General features: G+C 38.8%; 1 protein-coding gene across 1 annotated transcript in view; it reads right to left on the bottom strand.

The window, feature by feature from the left end:
• Positions 5,798 to 11,596, bottom strand: part of LOC109845051 (choline-phosphate cytidylyltransferase 2) — a 6,135-nt gene continuing 336 nt past the window's right edge. The window contains exons 2-9 of the mRNA XM_020414235.1: positions 9,764 to 9,877; positions 8,488 to 8,583; positions 8,032 to 8,074; positions 7,819 to 7,873; positions 7,648 to 7,748; positions 7,428 to 7,508; positions 6,294 to 6,404; positions 5,798 to 6,191 (exon numbers count right to left, since the gene is read on the bottom strand). Coding sequence (XP_020269824.1) covers positions 6,102 to 6,191; positions 6,294 to 6,404; positions 7,428 to 7,508; positions 7,648 to 7,748; positions 7,819 to 7,873; positions 8,032 to 8,074; positions 8,488 to 8,583; positions 9,764 to 9,877 — 691 coding nt within the window. The 3' untranslated portion in view covers positions 5,798 to 6,101. The remainder of the gene's footprint in view (positions 6,192 to 6,293; positions 6,405 to 7,427; positions 7,509 to 7,647; positions 7,749 to 7,818; positions 7,874 to 8,031; positions 8,075 to 8,487; positions 8,584 to 9,763; positions 9,878 to 11,596) is intronic.

The following is an 11,596-nucleotide window of genomic DNA, read 5'->3' as shown; positions in this document are numbered from 1 at the left end:
AAAATCTGATGTGGCGGCGATTTTCACCGAGTTTCCCTTCTTCAACCCTAGCGAACCAAAGATGGAAAAAAAAACCGACAGAAAGCTTATATCCTACGTGGCCACGAAAAATCTGATGTGGAGGCGCTGTAAAACTTTTCCACCGAGTTAAAAAACGAACCAAACAGCCCCTAAATCTTTTATCAAGTTGCGATGAGCAAGGTCCATCAAAGTCTTTGACTCTCCACATCATATTGGAACATGATTCCTCGCTCGCAAAATATTCGAAGCTCTTCCACCTAAACTATTCTCTCTCTCTCTCTTCGTCAACGAAGAATATTTCTTCCAAAATTCTCTGTGGTATATTTCCCTTATAAAGTTGTCAAGGTGCGCAGTGCATTAGTATCAACGATCTTTGTTTCATCAAGAATCGACATTCTGTAGAATACAGTTCTTAATCCAAAAGCTCACAACTGGTTAGTGATGCCAACACTTTCACTAAAAAGGCGGATTATAAAGTTAATTATTAGAATATAAATCGACCTTGCATTTTGATCAGCAATGAGCACCGATTGAAACTTAAAAAAAAAAAAAAGAGTGAATCAAAGCAGTCAACTAAAAGAGCACGATCCACGACCTAGAACTTCGACCAAACACATTTCATTTACGCAGCTCCTTTGTTAAGCACTTAATCCCACTTGATAAGGCCACTAATAACAGTGTACATACCCAAATCCTTTTGTTAATATAGCCAATACAAATATGGGTCGGATCCAAATCATTCAATCACGACCCGAACTCGATCCGATAGCAGCACCCTTAAGAGTGGGGGCCTTCGCATTAAGCATATCTTTGCTTCTTCCCTCGCCCATTTTCATTTCCCCTTCACAATAATATCCCTTTTGCTTCCACCCTTCTCCCACTCGCACTATTAAACTCCTCCCTCATGGAAGAACCATATTATTCCCATTGCCAAACCCTCTCCCTCTCCCCAACCACCGCCAACGCAACGCCAGCCTCCGCCCGCATCGTCTGATGCTCGCCCGTCGCATTGACCTACGGCATGTCGCCGTCATCTCGCTGTCAATGATATGCGCCCTCGTGTGCGCTCCTCCGCGCCTTCAATTCAAATTGCTACAAATGCATCGTCCGCTGCACCGTCGCACCCTGTCCGAGCTGCTGACTGGTGTCGCCTCGCGTCAGACTCAATGCAGGACTCAGCGCCGAGCCACGTCGTCGCCCTCCCATACTCAACCTTAACTTCGTCTGCGCCGCCGGCCTCTCCGCCGCCATCGCGCCTTGACTTACCGCCGGCTGGGCGTGCCCTATTTGCCTGGCAGATTTTTCAGAGGGTGATGAGATCAGGACTTTGCCAGCATGCAGGCATAAGTTTCATGTGGGGTGCATAGATACATGGCTGTTGTCCCATTGCTCGTGCCCCACCTGCCGGAATCGTCTCTCAGAAGCCACGCAGGGATCTGAAGCGCCTCTGGAGATTGTCACCACTTCTTGAACATAAATGTTCTTTACATTTCCACACCCACTAGCGTGTATACATCCATGTTCCTGTGTGTGTGTGCGCGCGCGCATGCGCGCGTGGTTTTTCAGCATTCTAATTGATGGTTGTGTGTTTTGAGTGCTAAGCACTTTCAGTGGCTGCGATGCAAGCGTACACATTGAAATCTACTAAATATAAACCTGATAGCAAGTGATTTTTTGTGAACGCAGTTCTACGAACAGACTGCTTGAGGTAACAGTTCCCATGATTGTTATCCCTGGCAAATGTAAAGGCAGATATCAAGAGAATTTTATATGACAGATCTTGCGGCATGCATGTGTCCGATAAGGTAAATATCATTGACATCAAGCTAAACACTTACTACTTCAGTCACAATAATAGAGAACTAAGCTCGGACATGATAATTTCGATTACTTTCACAAAAAATACATATCAGTTAGAACCACCTGATGTTTTCAAAGATGTGGTCCCAACACCAAAAACCTTGATGACGATGCTAAAATCAAGAGATAATAAGAAATCTAACATGGAAAACAAAAAAAAAAACTACGTACAATGCAGTGAACGGAGAAATCGAAAAAAAGAAAATGAGGCATGAACAAGGGAACAGAATCAACAGATGCAGCAGCAACAGAGGACTTCATGTGTGCTGCTGTTGATGCCACCCCCACTAATGACAGCAACTGGATGACATGCCACCATACTAAGAAAAGAAAAGATGTGAGTGAGACTGACCTCCCTGCCATTATTGAGCTTGGGGAGCTTTCTTTGGATACCAAGGGCATGCTGAGAGAATAAATCATGAGGATGAGAATATTTCTGGTGGGTCAAGCTTATCTTGTTCCCTACTTGTTGTAGCATTTGGCATAGGATGACACACCCGATTATTACTTGGGCACCATGACAAAGAAGTCGCTTCAATCCCTTTCGTTATAAAACTATAAATCTATAACACCAACTGAAAACTAATAATAGCAATGATCTCAATGACCATGTTCATGCATGTAACTTCAAATTTTGCATCACAATTCACAATATATAAGTTTTATCTATTTAAAAAAAACACATGTATGGTTAACAGCTACATACCTTCAAGAAAGACAATACTTATCTTCATAATCATGCACGAAAAGAAGTATGCCGTGTCCTTTTAACTAATGCTAATCATTTCACAGACCACTTTAATCGTATGTGAATATCGACAACACATTTATGTAAGTCCAGCAACCAAACATACAGATGTTCGGACAACAATACATATAGGTATGTCCTCGTATCTTGATCTTGAAAATTTTGTTTCTGAATCTGAGCACGAAACTCGTGTTTGTTTCTACTAATTACTGGTTAATTGCAAATACAATTATCACATCACAAGCGATAATGACTCGTTAATAGATCACAGTGGTAATAAAGGAAAACCATCCACCAAGCTATCTAAAAGGAGCCACTGAAACCTACAGGACTACTGTTGAGTAATGATGGTACAAGCACACACCAGCAAACCTTGTCAAAATAAAAAGAGCTTTGCTACAGGGACCCAAAATATGGGACCAATAGAGGGGACAAGTGAGGTGTCCCTCTCTTATTGGATAATGAGTTGACCATCATTAATGATGGCCAACTCATTATCCAATAGGAGGGAGACACCTCACTTGTCCCCTCTATTGGTCCCATATTTTGGGTCCTTGGGGAACTCTAGGCTAAGTGGCAATTAAATACCCTATTGTTTCACCACTTTTAAACTTAAATATCCTAAGTTAGTAAAAAGCAGCACATAAATATCCTAAGTTGTCCACGGTTAGAATATTGTAAACACCGTTAAAATACCTATTATGAAAAAAATACTCCTCCATAGAAATGAATGAAAATTTTAATAAAAAGATGAGGAGGGTATGTATAGCGGTAAATATGTAGCCAATAAAATTACAAAAAAGCCATGTGCAGGAATATTCCCATGTGCAACTAACAAAAGATACTAACGTGCCAAATTTTTACAACTTATGGTATCAAAACGCTACCTTTTTTTACAACTTAGGACATTAAAGTGCTAGTTTTTACAACTTAGGATATATAAGCATAAAGGTCGTGAAACAATGGGATGCTTAAATGCCATTTAGCCAAAAATATAAACTCTATCAATAGCATGGGATAATCAAAAAATACAAACAGCCAAAATAAAGTGAATTGAGGCACTTTGAAGTAGCAAGAGAAACAAAGGAAAAGTAAAATATCCCATTTCAGATATTTATACTCTAGTGGACTTTCCGAGCATCAGACTCAAGGTCACTTACAACATATTATACGTTATATATACATATTTTTAGAATTTATATTATAAGTTCTATTTCATCTCATACCATTTCTGCTACATGAGATAATAAGAAACCTACCAAATAATACGATTGCAGAACTTCCTAACATCTGTTTTAATCCAGAACCTGATAATCTTTCATAAGTACTCTCAGATAACCATATCTTCAAACAGCGTGAAGCTTAAATCTGTTGAGGATCACACTATAAAGGTCAAGACAATAGATAATGTTGCAGTAACCCTATAAATTATCTTTTAACTTACATAAGAGACTAAAAAACTAAAGTATAATTGTTCGTCACAAGAACTGATAACTGCCATACAAGAATCACCTCGCTTTACCTCTTCTACTTTTTTTAATATTGAACTATAGCACAAGTATCAATCCCAAATTTTTTGCTCTAAAAATTTGTCATTGTTTCTGACAGTGTGCAATACATAGATTAAAGTGTGTCCATTGTGCCCAGATGCAACCTCCTTCAAAGAGAAGTGTGCAAAATATTAATGCCTCAAGAAAGTTGATTGCTCTGATTTGATGCCAAGCTGTCCATTATAGCTATGAATTAATTAACCAGTTGAGGTATTATGGCTTTTACATAGTGTTATGGTAATTTACCATCTAAAGATAAAAATGTCGACAGATTGACTGCATAGGTCTACAAAGCCATGGTCCAAACCAGCTCAAGAAACTCAAAAACCCAGCTGAGATCAAGTCTATTGACCAGTCAAGCAGATGAGCCCTCTCTCGACCAAGAGTTATCATAACCAACTCGAAGCGCGGGACCAGTCGGTCCCCCGCAATTAAGACGACTCCCCAAGCAGACGTCTCGATGGTGCTCTCGTCCCAAAACTCACTTGGTTGTCGGTCGGCGAATCATAATGATGACTCACGAATCAACCCGTCTCGACTAAAGGGATAAGATCCGACCAAGTTCACTTCAAATATCACTACAGCATTGACTAATCCCATCAAGATCTACGCTCTGACAAGGATCCCCTACACAAGCCGCTTATTCTACTCACAAGTCGCATCCCAGAGATCGCCATGATGCTCTCCTAACCTCAAATAACTTCCCCTCCACTTACCAGCTGCCATCTGGAGAAGGAAGGACGACCAAGTAGCTGGTCTATCCACTGTCACGCCTCATCTATCAGGTCCAGGACACTGAGAAGATATTTCTCCCCTGACACTGAATAACTTCCCTTCCAGTCGCCTACTGAAACCTGGAGGTAGAAAGATGACTCAGTATTCTGCCTGTTCACCTTTCAAACCGCCTCATGTGTGTAGTTAACAAAAGCCGAGGGTCAAATTCCCAAAGGCGTGGGGGCTATAAAAGGAGGTAAGGAAGGTAAGAGGAAAAAGAGCTCTGCATATTCTTACACTCGAACCTGATTTCCACTTCTTAATAATCCGCCAACCCAAAAAGAGAAACGCGCTGCAAGGACCTCAATGGCCTAGGGACCTCTCAAAAAACCTCCCTCAAACTTGCCAACTGACTTGATCATCGGAGGTGCCACGAGGGAAACTAGCCCCGTACTCCAGCGTTTCTTAAATGTGCAAGTACAGGTCATCAGTACACCCCGCGCGCTCAGGATCGAGCATAAAGTCGAAGGAGGAGTTGACCCCAACATTCATCCTCTCTTTCTTCCCCACCGTCGCCAGGATCAAAACTACATCCGACTGCGGGAAACCCCCATCGACCGTTTGTTTACGAGCATCAACACATAGTATGTAGCCTCATCTATTTGTCACTTTTCACTGTTGTATTAACTCACTAATTTTTCAGGTTAAATTCTATGCGAAATTAAAGCTCTAGTAACTTGTGTAAGATCTCATCTCATCAACTGATTTTTGTTTTGTTTTCCATTACCTACAAATACCAGCAATGAACTACAATCTCAAGGTCAAGAGTGCGATTCTCAGAACATTGAAGAGCAGATAATTTTCTTCCCAATAGCCAATTAATGCCGTGCACTAAGAATCAAACTCAGATAGAAAAGCCTTACAGAGAAAAGAAAAATGGACAGGATGTAGAAAGCAATATACATACCAAACTCCACTAATTTAGTGATTTGCAATAGCATGAACAAATCAAATTCTAAATCCAACAAATCTTAAATTAGGACAAACAAACTTATAGGTTTACTGCTTCAAAAAGCGTGAGCGGGAAATCTTCAGATTATCATTTTCCTCCCCCTTTTGTTTTCCATTTTCTTTTTCCAATAAAGAAGTAGTAATACTCACCTTGCCATACACTATAATTTACATCTAGAAGAAACTATCAATTTTGATTATTCTTCATCATCATATTGCAACAGGCTGAATTCTTTTGATTGACTTCTCATTAAGCGTTCTTGGATTCGTTCTTTGATAGCTGTGCCCTGAAAAAAAAAGAAAAAAAGAAAAAAAAAAGATCCAATGTCAAATCTATTACAGCAGAGAAGAAATAACAAGTTTATGAAACCACCAAGAAAATAACTCACCATTGAATGGCATCCTTCCTCGAACTTTTCAAGAAAACCAGCAACCCAACGGTCTGCATTCTCAACCCACTCATCATGAAGCATGCCCGCCGTTCTAGCGACGGTGTGCAACTACAGAAGTGAAAAAGATTAGGGAAATATGCAAAATGTTTGATATAAAATCATCTCAATGATGGGTTAAATATACCACAAAGAAAACCATAGACCTCCAAAAACCTTCAACAAAGTACGATCAGGACTTTTTTATTCGAGTAGTCCGTCAGGAAGTAAAAACTCCGATAGTCAACCCTGAGTGAACTCACTAGAAGGCAAAGATGAAGCCCCAACGAGACAAGTACAATAAAGAGAAGGTCGAAGTCTTCAGATGGGTTGGAAAGTTTTCTTTATCGGTCATATAATTCATGCTAAAAAATCATGGAGGAGACCTTGAAGAATACTGAAAGGTAGGTTCAGACTCTTTATACCGTGTATTTTGGTATATCATATAAGAAAAACTACATCCATAAGAATCACATCTAACTTCAAGTTATCATATATAAGAAAACACACATCACATACTTCAAGAATGACATAATACTTCAAGTTATCCTATTTTAAATAGGAAATATGCCCCAACACCACCCCCACCCCCAAAGCCCAACACACGCGTGCGCGCACAGACAGAGATAATGAGGGAGCGAGGCCTGAACTCTTAAGTTCTATGGTAAATGGAACGGGTTTTGGACCAAGCTTGAAGAGTGAAATTTAGACTGAATCCTGCACAACTGCAACACACTTTTACAGGGACCATGAGGCCTGAACTCGTAAGTTCTATGGAAATGGAATGGGTTTTGGGCCAAGCTTGAAGAGTGACTGAATCCTGCACAATTGCAATCCACCTTTTACAGGGTCCAGTCCTACATCAGAGAAGAACCCTAAGCTGGGATCATAGACATGGTCACATAATGACCGTACATCCTCTCTCTCCTCAGTAAGCAGCCTTTGTTCCGGGAGCAAATCAAATCATAGAGCACCTAACCCATCAATTCATGACTAATATTTTAATATTTTTGAAATTCAAACTTTCCTATTTATGTAAGCTAATGCACTCTACCTTTTCCTCAGAAAATAACTTCTACTGTTAAGGAAGAGTACCTTCTCCCCAACTTTCTCCTGGTGCTCCTTAACTTTCTCGCGGAGTTTCTTTAAGCCCATGTTCACTCTCAACCGCTTTTCCTGATAAAAATTCATACAATTAGGTAATCCCTCTAAAAAGATGAGCGACTCCCATGTTAACATAGAGTATCTCGTCCACCACTACTTTTCTCTTCTAAATCTGATAGCATAAGAATATAGATATATTAAGTACACGTGCCTTTACATAGCTGACACCAAGATCCTTCCTAGTGTAACCACGGGCCAAGTTCCGCATGACGTAATCATTGTAATCTTTGACTATCCTCATTATAATATCAGATGTAGAAATTCCATCTGTGCGCTTTGTTTCCTTAAATTTACCAATGGCTTTGACTCATTATAATATCAGATGTAGAAATTCCATCTGTGCGCTTTGTTTCCTTAAATTTACCAATGGCTTTGACCTGCAATAACACTCATAGTTAAGATTCCATCTGTGCGCTTTGTTTCCTTAAATTTACCAATGGCTTTGACCTGCAATAACACTCATAGTTAAGAGCTAACGAACAAGAAACATGGTTAGTTGACACCACAGAATATATAAATGTTATGAAGAACATACGAATTCATATACATCATTACCAGCTCCGCTTGCATCTGCATATCTGCATATATATGTAAAAAAAAGTTTTCCCTCTAATTAGAGAATCAGAAGAAGGTAAGAGAATTCGCTGAATGTGTCCCCAAAAATAAACAATATAACAATTAAAAAAATAGTTTCCTGTGCTTGTTATGTCTACCCATTTACACGCGCGCGCGAGGGGGGGAGAGAGAGAGAATGGCAGTTTTCATCCTTTATTTTTACTATTTCACATGCAAATTTTTAGGAACTTAAAAAAGAATAATCTCTCAAATTCTTTTGTTTTTGTTATATGCTTTAATTCAGTGATCGATTAAGAAAAAGTTCCCTAATACCCTTTCTTGTACATCACCTTGTCAAGATAAATAAAATCTAAATGCTTAAAAATAATAGTTTGCAGCAGCAATAATACAAATGCAACTGGGTTGATGACCTTACGGGAGAGCATCATGGGCTACATAGTCAATGTTGTGCTTATCAAGGAACTCTTTTGTGCACACCCAGGGAGCATCTGGAATGACCTCATCAACCCACCTGGTTAAAAGAGTTTACTTTGTCACAACACTGCAGATTATCAAATGCTCACTAAAGAAAAACTGCTTCCTGCAGATTAATATCAAATTTCAACATAGCCGTTGTATATAACTTCATAATTTCAGAAAACATGGAAAAGCCAGAGCTACAGAGTAATGACAATGAGATTGGATTGATAGATAACTTAAAATCCTATAAAAATAAGAGTAAATTCCCCTTAATTGCTGCAAAAAATCAAGTGCTAACTGCAAAAATTATTAGACCTGTGCACATAGAAACGACCGTCATGTTCTGCACCCAAGGAGTTGGACAACTTCCCTAATCTAGAAACAAAGGCATCCTAATACTTGCGCACTTATCTGCAAAAATTTGTAAGATATATGCCATACATGTTGAATTTATGCTTCCGTATGGAAGAACCTTCGGATGTCAGACAAATTATCCAAGCAATGGGTCACTATTATTACAGTTTTTGACAGAGAAGGCACGAAGCAGTTCAATCTCGCTCATACCCTTGAAATGGACAACAATTTGTGAGATTTCAAACATGGTTTGCATTTTCAAAAGTGTTAGACACAGCTGTTCATAACAATTTAAGCATGACGTGCTTGTTACATATTCATAGCTAATGTCAATGTTCATTGCAATACAAGTCAAATTTTGACCAACTACAGCTGAAATTACCTTTGGGTAATTTCTAATTATCTCTGCGCAAGATGGTTAACTACCAATCCCAGAAAGGTGTTTGAACGAGGTTACTAACTTGATATGGTCAAATATGCTCACTACCATGATATCAGATTAGGTAACAAGCACCAAACTAGAAAACGAACAAGTACTACAACAGACAAACTTATACTGCAATACATATCATCGATTCTTCAAACAAAATTTAGATGATGATAGATGTTTAAGAATTTTCTCTATATTCAAACCAAACTATTATAGCAAATTAATATCTATACACAAATATTGAAAGATTAAATAGCTCCAAACCCATGCTAAACAGCTTGCAAGTCAAAGACAGTAAGAGAAAAGTGAAAACACATTACCGTGATTGGATAGTACTATGGTTGCCAACATACAAGATTAAACTAAAAAATATTTCTTTCTCATTTTAGATAAATTGGCGATAATTCAAAGATATCAATACATAGAAGAGAAGAGGCTAGATGAGTACTTGCAATGACGTAGAGATTCATAGCGTTCAGCCTCGGTCATAACAGTCTTTCCCTTGTATTTATGTGTCACTTCATCATTGCAGCATCCCACAAGAAGGTAAGTGTTTGGAAATCTATATAATGAGGACCATCAATCATACAGTAGCTAAGTGAAACAAAAATCAAGACATGCTACTATTGATACAAACTGAAACTCAAATAAGCAGTGGCAGAGCCAGGAATTTCAAAAAGAGGATTCCAACAAAGGTTAAACCCTCACCTCCGAAAAAAGAAGATATTTGACCTCTTTTAAGGAATTGTTTCATAATTGAATCAGTATGTTAGCCCTTGAATCTTTCATAGTTTGAAATTAGTCTCTCAGATTATGGAAATTGCTATTAGATCCCTCAGTTTTTGACTTATTCTCCACTCAAGAATATAAATAGCAATTGGAGAGATTAAATGTGAAAAAAAAATTATAAGAATTGGAAAAGTTAATAGTTCACAACAGTAAATTTTATCCGTAATCCCTCCAACTGCTACTTTTGCTCGTGATTGCAGTGATTAGTTTTAGAATAAGTTAAGAATTGAGGAACCTAATAGGAACATTTGAGGGGTTAATTTCAAAATAACCTCATAATTGAGGCGCTTAATAGCAATTTCCATGATTTGAGGGATCAATTTCAAAATATGAAAGAGTTGCGGGATCAATATGGAAAAATCTCAGCATCTACCATATACTTTGTGCTATTCAAGGGGCAAGCGCCTTTTGGGCCCTTACTGGCTCCGCCCCTGCAAATAAGTTACAAACATAACATAGAAGCTCGAAAGCCTAAGAGGGTATACAATTGTAATTTGTAAAACCAAAAAACTGCTCTACTTGGTTTTTTTTCAAGTTAAATGGGTCAATTTAAACAGAAAGCATGATCTTTCGCCATTTTGTTAACAACACCCATCTACTAAACTTGAAAAGATTACCCTTGAATGTTTCACAAATCACCATCCATTCGCCACTATTCAAGTCACCTGATATACATGTGATAATTTCTTTCTACTTTTTTTTAGTTATAATCTCTCTCTTACTTCTTTCATTCAAAGCTCCAAAGCCATGCCTCATGGGGAAAAGGTCCCTGCCTCTACACCAATATTTTGAAATTTTGGTGAGGTCCCTGCCTCTACACCAATATTTTGAAATTTTGGTGAGGGTTGTGGGTTATATTATAATTGTTAAACACCTCAGAAGCCAAAGTTGCATGCGGAAGAGTGAGATCCACTAGGATCACAAGTGGATCATAGTAGGCACATACATCTAGGATGTTCGGACCTAGTTTAACTAACGAAATAGGGTGCAAGGGTTTGGCAAAACAAATATAACTAGTTATGTCAACTCATTTTTGTGATGAAAACAGGAAAAAGAGAGTAACTTTTCGATTGAGTTAATCAACGCTAGGTTTACCTCTGTAAGAGAAGACGTAGGAGAACTCACCACCCCTAAAATCTAGTTGTTAGCGTGAAACAGCCATAACCTCTTATAAATTCACAATTGACTCCCATTCATTCAATTTGATACTAAATTGACCCGAACACACCACCACACTTCTGCAGTCCAAACGCCCACGTAGGCGGGCTCTGCAATAGGTCTAGTCCTGGTTGAACACTGCAATAGTGCAATCCCAATGTCACCCTTTGGCTTTGCACAAAGACTAGTCCTAAACGAACACTACAAGCCCGGCGTCACCACCGACACCACTTGCTCGCGCAACTGGAAAGGTGAGTGTCTCTACTACCATTTGCAAGAAATTGTGGACCAAACTAAAATCTCTTATAAACCCACAATTGGCTCTTTGACTAAT

The sequence above is a fragment of the Asparagus officinalis genome, chromosome 6 (genome assembly GCF_001876935.1).
Source record: "Asparagus officinalis chromosome 6, Aspof.V1, whole genome shotgun sequence".
In the NCBI taxonomy this organism is placed as follows: domain Eukaryota; kingdom Viridiplantae; phylum Streptophyta; class Magnoliopsida; order Asparagales; family Asparagaceae; genus Asparagus; species Asparagus officinalis.
Note: the sequence above shows the minus strand (reverse complement) of the source record. Positions and strands in the feature narration are given on the sequence as shown.